Below are 11,331 nucleotides of genomic sequence, written 5' to 3'. Positions count from 1 at the left end.
AACTGAAATGAGTGACTGTGAGTCGCTGCTGGAACAAACCAAGTATTACAGATATAATGCATCTTTTTTTACCTCCAACTTTATTTCAACAGAAACTTTTAACGACCACCAGCATCATACAACTGTAGTGTAAAATTATCATACAGACAAAGATGGGTGTGTATAATTAAACACATAGGAAGAAATACCGATTAAAGGGGAAAAACAGTGAGAGATACAGTGACGCCAAATAATTAAATAAAGACATTAAAAATACTACAAATATGAATGGTTTTCAAAGTTTTCTTGTTGTGAGGAACAAATTGTAGATTTCTGTTTCTGTGCTGAAAGTCTGAGAACTTCAGATGAGCGAGTCTCTCAGTCAGTCGTTTTGATCAAACGCCGTCAGAAACGTTGTTTCCATGAGACCTGAGTAAAGCTAAATGTTTCTATATCGCTCTCATGGGTTTAGAGAAAGCTCCAACAGGGTAAAATGAAATGACGTCAGTACTCCAACGGGCGGAGCATAATCACGTGATTGAAGAGGCGCGCGGAGCTGCAGCGGGCCCGCGCGGGGGCGCTGCTCCTCGCAGCCATGAACACCACAGACGAAGAAGAAGAGCCGGATGTTCCGGACCGTGTGAGGTGGCTGCCGAAGCGATCGGGTGCCCGGGTCTCTATGGTCTCTGTAGCCGGATCCAGGAGCGGGTCCTCGGGGATGGGGCTCCTGCTGGTCTGCTTGGCCCTGCTGGTCTCCGCGGTCCCCCCTCTTAGCGCATGGGACGAGGACCTGGAGCTGCTGGACCTGGTGGAGGAGATCCCGCAGACCTTCTACCAGTTCCTGAACGTGGAGCAGGTCCGTGCCGAGCCGGGTCTGGTTTACTGTTGTCATAATGAAAGATTATTGCGACGATCACAGCTGATAGATCCGTTAGAGAAGGTGATCGATAATCAGACCAGATGTTACCTGATCATGTGTTTTTTAACCTGATCAATAGAACCTGCAGCAGGTGGAGCCAGGTGGGTGGGGAGGCTGTTATTGGTCCGTTATTGGTTGCTTATTAATGTAATGCTGTGTTTCTGAGCATGTGCAGTTCGCACAGCAGCAGGTTGCTCTGTGATGCAGACGGCGGCGTTGAGCTGCTCAGGGGAAGTTGGTGTTTTTCAGGCCGATGAAAAAAACCCACAATGACTCTTCTTCTTCTTCTTTTAATAAACGGGCTGAAGAGGCCGTCTCTGATTGGTCAGCAGGTGCCTTTATCTAGCTTTGACTGATTCTAATGCAGGTGCTCAACGTGTTCCTGAGCACTTCCTCTACACCTGTGACATCACAGGAACCCTGGTGGGAATCAGCTGCGAGAAAGTAAATGTTCAAATAAAGACGAGTCACAGGAAGTTCATCATATCCAGGTTTTCTCTTAGTTATCTCAAACGCCATCAGAGATGATGTCTGTGGCCACGGTGGTTATCCGCCGTCTCCGTTAACCCGGGCTCTCTGCCGCAGGCTCCGAGTGCCGCCGCTGTGTTTCCTGAGCCGCGTGACAGAGACTCAGCAGCAGATCAGCGTCGTGTTCTACACCATCACACGGGCCTTCATTCACTGCTGTCAGAGCAAACATCACCTGGTCTCAGGTGTCCAACGCTGACCTCTGACCTCTGTCTCTCTTCAGGAGGCGTCGGGAGCAGAGATAAAGAAGGCGTACCGCCGTCTGTCCCTGATTCTGCACCCCGACAAGAACAAGGACGAAAACGCAGAGACACAGTTCAGACAGGTGGGAACAACGACAAACAACAACAACCTTAAACACAACAGCAGCACAAACGACACTCGTGAGACCTGATGACTGTTAGCGTGTGTGTCTTTGCAGCTGGTGGCCATCTATGAAGTCCTGAAGGATGAGGAGAGGCGCCGCAAGTGAGTGTTTACATCTGTTTACGTCAGTCAGTGAGAGCCAATCAGAGCTTGGCGTTCTGACAGGTGTGTGACTCCTCAGGTATGATGACATCCTGCTGAACGGGCTCCCTGATTGGAGGCAGCCGGTGTTTTACTACAGACGGGTGAGGAAGATGAGCAATGTCGAGCTGGGCTTCCTCCTTTTCGTCATCCTCACCGTGGGGCACTACGCCGTCATTTGGTCCATCTACCTGGAGAAACAGCTGGTGAGTTGGCCAATCAGAGCGAGGTCATGGTATATCTGCTGCAGCCAATCCGAAAGGAGCAGATAGAAATAGCCAATGAGGGCCGGTCTTCTGTCTGCAGGATGAGCTGCTAAGTAAGAAGAAGAAGGAGAAGAAGAAGAAGCTGAACTCCAAACCTGCAGAGGAGCTCAGGTGTGTCAGTCAGGAGCGGGCTGACAGGTACGGTGTGACATCATCACCTGTGGAGTTCCTTTGTGTGTGTGTGTCTGATGTGTGTGTGTGTGTTTCAGAGACCAGGAGCGACCTCATTGGCAGGACATCCTCCCTCTGAAGCTCAGCATCTGGATCTACCTGTCCATTAAGAACCTCCCCCAGGCCGTGCAGGTAAGAGTGGGCGGGTCTCCTCAGTAAGCCATAGCCACAATGCCTCTGCCTATCAGGACGTGAGGGGGCGCGGGTATGGCAGCAGTCTGGGCCAATCACAAAGCTAGATGTAATTAGAGCGACTGCAGACTGAGCAGCGCTGAGGAAGGAAAAGCTCCACTATAACAATAAAGTTTGGCCTGTTTGAATCCACAGCTGTGAGATGTGCCCACACTGATCAGGGTCACATTTGTGATCTGAGGGATTCTTTAAAGTTTAACGCTCTGGATTCAGAGCAGATCTGACCCCAGCTCAGCCGGTGTTTTAGGACCAGAACAATTAAACTGTAGCAGGATCGTGTCAGATGCTTCACACCCTAATGCTCTAACCACAGTGGGATCTTCCAGGAATGATGACACTATTTTCCAGTGATACGATTGGTCGATGAAACCCCGTCAGAGATGACGACCGTCAGCACAGAACCAGCTGAGCCCCGAGGGCCCTCCTGGGCTTCCTGCTGAAATCAATGGAGTGTTTCTCTGCAGTTACAAAGCTGTAAATATCACAGCAGATGTTACGGTGTCAAAGAGGCTGGGACACAGGAAAGTAGGTCGCCTCATTGATTTTTGCATTTTATTGCATAGAGCCTCTTTGAAAATATGCTTCAGTCGACAGTAAATATATTCATCATCTGTGCAAAGATTTGTGCTGTGAAACATGAGAGATCACTGTTGATGATAACCAGGCGTTTGGCACATCTGTCAGTTACATTTAGAGATGAAAGCAGAAATGATGGAAGTTTATTTACACGCCTAAAAATGTTTGGTTTGAGTATTTGTCAAGAGTCGCCTCCACTCTCAGCGGCTGTAACTCTGGCTTCTATTGGCCGATTTGCATGATTGACACCTCTTTTTAATCGTTGAGCCAATAGAATCACGGTAACGTTGTCGTGTTTACGTCAGTTCCATCAATCAGAAGTTGCAACACGAAAAGTACACGTGTTACTAAATTTAAGATCCTCGTCCAATCAAATGTCTGTAACTGGGCAGAAAACTGGATTTTTTTTTTAACAGGAAATGGCTCTGAGGCATTATGTGAGATTGAGTTATTAAGGAAACAAGCTGGATGTTTATTCTGTGAAAGCAACAGGAAAAGTCTGACTTCATGTTATTATCGAGCGGTCTGCTTCTGCGGCTGGTTCGGTAAATCTTCGCTGGAGCGTGACGAAACTCGCAGTTTAGGAATCTGAAATCTCTGCTTTCAGAGAATGTACTGTTCGCTCGGTTAGCTCGTGCTATCGAGGCTCTGTTCTGCTTGTTTATGGACATTTCATGAAATGATGTGACCGTTAACTGTTTGTTGTTTTCGCTCTTTGGTGTTCGTAGAAACAGTTTATACGAGCTTGTAGCTGAGATTCAGAGGTTCCTGTGGATGCCACACACGCCGGGACTTACACAGCCAACCTCCTGTTACAACCGATGTAACGGGAACACACCCTCGGTACCGGTACGCTTTGAGCTGGTTAATGTGGCGATCTTTGGCACAGAGCGGGAAAAGGTGACGGCTGCAAGATAGAGCTGTATCCATGGAAATATGAAAGCTTCCTGTCCCACAGCCTGATGACGTAGCAGTGGAAATCGCTTCTGGTCTCAGCTCTGGTGCTCCTGGTTCTGACCCAGTCTCTTTGTTGCAGGAGGTGAAGCAGTACTATGAGGACTATCAGCAGATGAAGCAGGAGCAGAGAGAGGCTGAAGCTGAGCAGGAAGTGGCTCCACGTACGAACAGCTGATCAATAATCAGTTTTCAAGCTGCCAGTTTGCCTTCAGAGTGATCAGTAATCAATCAGTAATCGCTAACCCGTCCTCCTAGGAGAGAAGCGGCCGAAGGTGAAGAAGCCGAAGGTGGAGTTTCCCGTTTACGAGCCATCGGCAGAGAACCAGAACCACACCCAGAGTTATGACCCGACCACATCTATCGAGGACATCGAGGAGCAGATGGACGACTGGCTGCAGGACCGCAGAGCCCCCAAGAAGAAGGTTATTGATCGCGTATTGATTGCTCACATCAGGTGTTAAAGAGGACCTGTTCTGGTTCTGTTAAACGCGATCCAGCCTCTGTGAACGCTCTTTGTCTGTCCTCAGGCTGCCGATTGGACTGAAGACGAGCTGAGTCTCCTTAGCAGGTTGATGGTAAAATTCCCAGGTGGAACTCCGGGCCGCTGGGAGAAGATTGCTCATGAGCTGGGTCGATCTGTCAGCGATGTAAGTGTGTTTGGTCTTCACTCTGCTGTAAAGGCTGTCCTGTCATCATCTTCTCCAATCAGTTCAGTTCAATTCAGTTTTATTTACACATAAATCACAACAGTCACCTCAAGGCGCTTTATATTGTAAGGTAGACCCTACAATAATACATACAGAGGAAAACCCAGCAATCATATGACCCCCATGAGCACCATGAGCAACAGTGGGAAGGAAAAACTCCCTTTTAACAGGAAGAAACCTCCAGCAGAACCAGGCTCAGGGAGGGGTGGCAGGAGGAAGACGTGCTGTGGAAGAGAGCCAGAGATGAATAATCACTAATAATTAAATACAGAGAGGCGTCATTTAACAGGGACATACTCTCCTGGACCTTCTCTGCTTCCTGTAACAGAGTCTGTTTCTTCTACAGGTGACGGCTAAAGTCAAACAGATGAAAGACAGCGTGAGCCACACCTCAGGTAACTCCGCCCACCTCCAGCTTGCCTTCTGGACAAAAATGTCGCCGCAGTTCAACGTCGATAAACTTTCCAGGTCGCGTTTCTGTGGCGTAGCTTTGATTACTGATTACCGTGAACAAAGTTTGTAGATGACCAAATAAGACGCTGTAAAAATATGTTGTTACATTTTTGACACCAGTAATAATGTCAGTCGTTTCCATATGTGTCCAAGTTCCTTATAGGACTGTCACGTTCTACTCTTTGGTTCTACTGTCGGTTCTGTCCGGTTACATCAGTCGTACTCCGATTCTCTCGTGTTTCAGGTCTGGTAAAGCTGTCGGAGCTAAAGGCGCCTCCTCTTCCTGTGAAGTCACATAATGTGGACGACAGCATGATGACTCAGAGGGAGGGCGAGGCTTGTGAGGAGGAACAAGAGGAGGAGGTGGAGGCACCGACGGTTCGCAGGAGGAACAGGAAGTGTTCGGATGGGGGGGAGGTGAAGGTCAGAGGTCGTCGGCAGAGAGATTTTGACCCGGCGACGGTGGATGAGGAGGAGGCGGAGCCTCAGGCGGAGCCCACCGTGTGGACTCAGAACCAGCAGAAACTGCTGGAACTCGCTCTGCAGCAGTTCCCTCGCGGGACGCCCGAGCGCTGGGACCGCATCGCTAAGGTGGTCCCGGGAAAGAGCAAGGTGAGGCAGGGGCGGGCGAACTTTCAACAAGCGATTGAGAAGCGATCAATAACTGACGGATTGTGTGTATCGATTACAGGAGGAGTGCATGATCCGGTATAAGATCCTCGCTGAGCTCATTCAGAAGAGGAAACAAGCCAAGAGCTGATGCAAGGTTCTGACTCCACCCCCCTCTGGTCAGGTGACCGGTCCGCTGCCTCCTGATTGGACAGAATCACAGCACTTAGAGGACTGGACAACGAGGCGACACACACACAGATAACTGATCAGAATATTGATTAGACTGAGCATGCTCACAGCATTGATCAGAAATTCTGTGTAATATCAATCGACTGATCGATATTCTGATTTGTGATCATCAGCCAGTCACGCCTTTGCTTTTGGGCCCCACCCTCTGCTGTGTGTGTGTGTGTGTGTGTGTGTGTGTGTGTGAGAAACAGGAAGTGACCTCACAGTCTGATGTGCCTTAAATCTCTCTTCAGCCAATCACGTGTTTACTCATCAATAAACAGTATTTATTAGCTGCCTATTTGTTTTTCTTTGACTGAAATATTTACAATAAAACCTTGTTTCGTATTGATTGATTGTCATCGGCACTGATCAGCTCATGAAATAAACGTCTGATTTCTTTTCCTCTTTACCTGTGGTCAATAGTTTGAGTTCTGCTCTTTAACACGTTTTTTAAATATTGATTAAACTCAGTTGATAACGTTGTATTACAATATTATTTTATTGATCATTTTCACAGATCAGTGCCCTGTAGATGCTGAAGTGATCAATAAGGTTATGCTTATTCAATTCCACCGTCAGGCCGCGGTCTGTCTGTGTGTGGTTAACATGTTCCCGTGTCTGAGTGGCTAACTGCCCACAGGTGTGAATGTTTGTCTTCCTCTCTGTGCTAGCAACACCTGACCAGGGTGTTTCTACCTAAGACAGCTGGGATAGGCTTCAGCCGCGAATCAGAATGGATGGATGCATGTTTCCATGGTAACCAGGTAACCAACTGACAAAGAAATGAAGCAGCAGGAAGCGCTGTGGAAAGCACAGCGTTTATAGAGATTGACAGACCACGTGACTTTCGCGCATTGCATTGAGGAGTACAGTGGCAACAAAATCAAAACACTGCATCAAGCGCTAGCACCGGTAATCACCTGGGATCACATCCATAACAGCAGCAGTGACCGGAACCTGGTCTATGCAAGCCTCTCTCATTACGAGCTCTTATTTTGTATTTAAGGTTTGAACTCCGCCTTTGTTCTGAAAATCCTGCCGGAAGCGGCCGGGTTCTTCCTGCCAGCTGAGCAGAGCCGCAGAGGAAGAAACTGCTGTCAGTTAGCGTTAGCATTAGCCTCGCAGGTAGCACATTTCTGCCGCGCACACGTCACTGCTGCCGTAAGTAACGTCAAAGTTTCCTTTTAGCTTCTGGACTTTTTTTTTTTTTAAATATATGAATTACGTCACAGATCAACGTTTAATACCGGGCTGACGTCATGTTAGCATCATAGCTAACGAGCTAACGTTCAAAGGTATGCGAGTTTGTACAGGTGAGTTCATACCTGTACAAACTTCAGCTTTAAGGGTCGAGTAAAGGAAAACCCAAACGTGGGTGAGCTTCAAGAAGAACAAGCCGCACGGTCCAGGTCAAAGGTCACGGGACAGCGATCAATTATCAGTAGTGAATAGACCGGATCAGCAGCGTGTGTGATATAAACACCTGTGTAAGCAGCATGCAGCAGCTCTACAACAGCTGACGTCATCAAACCTTCCTGACCTCTGATCTTTAGGAAGAGTTCTGTGAGTAACGCTTACAGTACAGTATAGATGGGTTAGTCACGAGGTGAGGGAGAATTTGGAGAACTGACCGACCTTTGATGGGGTGATGCTGAAGGCACGCCATGGCGACCCTGCAGAGGGTTCATGTTTGTTCAGGTTAGCTGAAGTCGACAGACGTGTCTCAACTGTGACGTGGTCGGAGAGCTGCTTCGTTCATTGTAGTGTTTGAATAAGAGGACAACGTCATCAGACTTCATGTGTAATCCACTCAAAGGGTAGAGTTGGGATGATGGCAGCAGTACAAGCTCTGTGCCCCAAAGCTAGGTCTGCGTATCGCTGGTTTCTACAATCTGCAGTTCTGATTCACAAGGTCCTCATTCAATTTAGCCTCAGACAGAAATATTATAATTCATTTATCAGTTATATCCATGTATACAAACAAAGCTGTGAGACTTCATCAGAGGTGTGAGCATCACAGCTTTGTGTCAAAGTAACTGAGGATAAAACATGAAGCAGATGTTCCTGGCCTGGCTTTTTATAGCAGATGACCTTAAAATATTCCGCAGTAGAACAAAAACTGAAGAAAACCATGAATCAACATGTGAACATGAACTGGTGCTGCTGAAGGGAAGCAAAGTTACAGAGGTTTGATTACAGACACAGCTGAGCAGTCATTGACGTTTACATGTGTTCAGTACTGTAGAGCAGAAATGGGGCTGTGACATCAGAGGCCGACACACTGAACACAGCAGCAGACTGGTTCATGACGATAGCAGAGCTTTGATGGTAAACTGGTGTGTGAGCACACTGAGAGAGAGAGAGAGAGAGAGAGCTGTAGGGCTGTGCGATATGACCAAAATCTCATATCCCGATATAAAACATCTGTCGTCCGATAACGATATAAATCACAAAAATGTAACATTTTCTGTAAATTCTGTGAATCTCGGGCAGCTCGACTTGCGTGAAGTGTTTCCAGCTGGGCTTCTAGAGTCGAGTGTTTTAACCGATGCATAAAACGATACATTTTTAGACATAAATTGTAACAGCTGCCGTTTTCTTTGTGAGTATTTATTACACGGCGTGCTGCGGGGAAAAGCCTGTTCTAACGTTTGAGTCTAAGGTTTATTTTTTTAGCACCTGACGGCTCTTTTTTTTACTTCTCATCCGTAAACACTCTGCATCTTTCACGTGATTCAGTTTATTTTGAAAAGTCTCAACGGAATCTTGAGCTTTATTGTGAAAGGTGTATGTGGAAAATAAACAAGCGGACACGCGGTGGTTTTACCTTTGTTGTTGCTAACGACAACGCGCATAAAAACAAGCGCTTGTCTGTCTGTAGTGTGGTTATATTAAATATAAGAGAAAGAGAGAACTTTAAGAAATTAATATAGCCACTACAGTGACATCAAAGCCATGAAAAAATATTGGCGTAAACAGTTTATTTTGCGACACCAGGAAACAAACGATAGCGTAAAATCAAACGAGAGATGTTTTTATATCATCATCCGATATATATCGTTATATCGAACAGCCCTAGAGAGCTGTGCAGGAAGTCAGAGCCAAAGTCAGAGGGGATGAATGAGGATGTTTGAAGCGTACTTTGGATCTTCTTTGGCTGCTGGTTCAGTCAGTTTAGCTCAGCGTGAGGAAACCTGCAGCCCGTCTGTGAACGATCCACGCTCTGTGTTTACGTCTTTGTGTGGAATGCGTGTACCTGCTGTTTGCTGTTGTTGAAGTAGTTTTGTGAGCTTTAAGCTGAGACCCAAAATACATTTAAAACTGATTCAATGAGTCGATGTCACAATAATCAAACTAAAAGATTTTACTTTTAAACCCACTGTCCCCAACCGTGACAGACGGTGAGCGTAGAAGGATGGCGATGTCAGTGCTAGGTGAAACGAGGCGGAGCAGGTGGTGTCTTGTCAGACGGGCGCCATATAAAGGTTTTGGGTGTAAACAGAGAGTGAAATAAACACTTACGATGACATCATAAAACAGGTTAGACTGGGTTTAGTCACTGGCTACCTGACTTCCTGTCTGAGTCACTGCAGGTGATCTTCCTGACCTGTGCAGGTGAATCGGGAAGATGCACTTTGAATGATTCGTTTGGAGTCGTTATCTCGGCTACAAACAGGAAGTGACCTCTCTGATACGCTCTTTGTCCTCAGGTGTGATGCAGATGCCATGTCCCTGCAGGCTGTGCTCCAACAGAGGATTAGCTCTGCCCAGCAGCTGCTGCAGCGGGCGGAGACGCTGTGTCTGGGTGTCGAGGGTCACCAGAAGCTGTGTGGGAAGCTGCGAGCTGAGCTGCGCTTCCTGCGGCGGGTGGAGGCAGGAGAGGTACACGTGAAGGAGTCTCACCTGCACAGCACCAACCTCACCCACCTGACGGCCATCGTGGACTCTGCACAGAGTCTGGATGACATCACAGCGCTGCTGCACGTCTTCACCTACCAGGACTCTGCCGGGCACCGCCGCACCCTGGTGGTTGACGTGGTCGCCAACGGGGGACACACTTGGGTGAAGGCAGTGGGCAGGAAGGCGGAGGCTCTTCACAACATCTGGCAGGGGCGGGGCCAGTATGGCGACAAGAGCATCATACGACAGGCCGAGGACTTCCTGCAGGCAAGCCGCCAGCAGCCTGTACACTACTGCCACCCACACGTCATCTTCGCCTTCTACAACGGCGTCTCCAGCCCCATGGCTGACCACCTGCGGGACATGGGCGTGTCCGTCCGCGGTGACATCGTGGCTGTGAATGCTGTGGCAACTGAGGAGGAGGAAGAGCACCACCAGGAGGAGGAGGAGGAACAAGCTGAGGAAGACGAGGACGGCGAGGTGGACGAGGAGGAGGAGGACACGTCAGAGCTCACGCGGGTTGACCGCGGCACAGTGGTGGCCAGCCTGGCGTTCCCAGCACAAGCGCATGTAGAAGAGTGCCGGCGGGTGAATCTGGATATCACGACACTCATCACGTACGTGTCATCGCTCAGCCACGGCCGGTGCCACTTCGCTTTCAGGGAGCATGTGCTGACAGAGCAGGCCACCCAGGAACGCCACCAGCAGGTGCTTCCGCAGCTTGACGCTTTTATGGAGGGCAAGGAATTGTTTGCCTGCCGTGCCGCCGTCCACGACTTCCAGGTCATTCTGAACACGCTTGGCGGGCCTGGTGAGAAGGAGCGCGCTCAGAAGCTGCTGGCCCGCCTCCACGTGGTGGATGACCAGCCGTCGGAGCGCACTCTGCACCTCACGCCCAGTGCCAAGATCAACCGCCGTTCACTCATGATCTTTGGCACCGGAGACTGGCTGAGGGCCGTTACCATGACAGCAAACAGCCGCTTTGTCCGGGCAGCAGCCAATCAGGGCGTCCGGTACAGCGTGTTCATCCACCAGCCAAGAGCGCTGACCGAGGGCAAAGAGTGGAGGGCCACACCCGTCTGAGGCCACGCCCACAGTTGACTCATCTGCGGCAGACGGTTTCAATCAATCAGGCTGATCAGACATCAGTGACAATAAAGCTTGGGTTTAAATTAAAGTTTACAGTGTGGAGAAAAAAGGTTTAGTTCAAAGAAAGGAGAGAAAAATGGAAAACTTTAGTTTGAGTCTTTGTGTGGTCACGTGCTGCTTAAACTTCCTGTATATGTATCTGCTCAATAAAGTATATGTACTGATCAATTCACTGAAACCACGA

General features: G+C 48.6%; 2 protein-coding genes across 4 annotated transcripts; both read left to right on the top strand.

The window, feature by feature from the left end:
• The first annotated feature begins 559 nt into the window (after positions 1 to 559).
• dnajc1 (DnaJ (Hsp40) homolog, subfamily C, member 1) lies at positions 560 to 6,507 on the top strand. Of its 2 annotated transcripts, none has more exons than XM_040022508.1 (12): positions 560 to 835; positions 1,650 to 1,751; positions 1,848 to 1,894; positions 1,974 to 2,139; positions 2,240 to 2,310; positions 2,409 to 2,502; positions 4,175 to 4,256; positions 4,351 to 4,517; positions 4,623 to 4,742; positions 5,149 to 5,197; positions 5,500 to 5,867; positions 5,947 to 6,507. In XM_040022508.1, exons 1-12 carry the CDS (start codon positions 575 to 577, stop codon positions 6,013 to 6,015), a joined length of 1,596 nt encoding a protein of 531 aa, XP_039878442.1. In that variant the 5' UTR covers positions 560 to 574; the 3' UTR covers positions 6,016 to 6,507. The 2 variants fall into 2 exon arrangements, with proteins under 2 accessions (XP_039878442.1, XP_039878435.1); XM_040022501.1 differs by having other exon boundaries at positions 2,240 to 2,337.
• Positions 6,508 to 7,127: 620 nt separating this feature from the next.
• On the top strand, positions 7,128 to 11,315 carry cunh7orf25 (chromosome unknown C7orf25 homolog). 2 transcript variants are annotated; one of them, XM_040022838.1, is made up of 2 exons: positions 7,128 to 7,259; positions 9,809 to 11,315. In XM_040022838.1, exon 2 carries the CDS (start codon positions 9,825 to 9,827, stop codon positions 11,079 to 11,081), a length of 1,257 nt encoding a protein of 418 aa, XP_039878772.1. In that variant the 5' UTR covers positions 7,128 to 7,259; positions 9,809 to 9,824; the 3' UTR covers positions 11,082 to 11,315. The 2 variants fall into 2 exon arrangements, with proteins under 2 accessions (XP_039878772.1, XP_039878779.1); XM_040022845.1 differs by lacking the exon at positions 7,128 to 7,259 and adding an exon at positions 7,309 to 7,661.
• Positions 11,316 to 11,331: the final 16 nt, after the last annotated feature.

The sequence above is a fragment of the Simochromis diagramma genome, unplaced genomic scaffold (genome assembly GCF_900408965.1).
Source record: "Simochromis diagramma unplaced genomic scaffold, fSimDia1.1 OVJJ01000385.1, whole genome shotgun sequence".
Taxonomy (NCBI): domain Eukaryota; kingdom Metazoa; phylum Chordata; class Actinopteri; order Cichliformes; family Cichlidae; genus Simochromis; species Simochromis diagramma.
The sequence above is the reverse complement of the archived record's forward strand: the minus strand, read 5'-3'. Positions and strand labels throughout refer to the sequence as shown.

Excerpts from the sequence above, each read along its gene's own strand:
- cunh7orf25 (XM_040022838.1), top strand. The coding sequence starts at position 9,825 with ATGTCCCTGCAGGCTGTGCTCCAACAGAGGATTAGCTCTGCCCAGCAG.
- dnajc1 (XM_040022501.1), top strand. The coding sequence starts at position 575 with ATGAACACCACAGACGAAGAAGAAGAGCCGGATGTTCCGGACCGTGTG. Across the intron at positions 1,752-1,847 it reads CAGAGACACAGTTCAGACAG|CTGGTGGCCATCTATGAAGT; the intron begins GTGGGAACAACG and ends GTGTCTTTGCAG. Across the intron at positions 2,140-2,239 it reads TCTACCTGGAGAAACAGCTG|GATGAGCTGCTAAGTAAGAA; the intron begins GTGAGTTGGCCA and ends TTCTGTCTGCAG.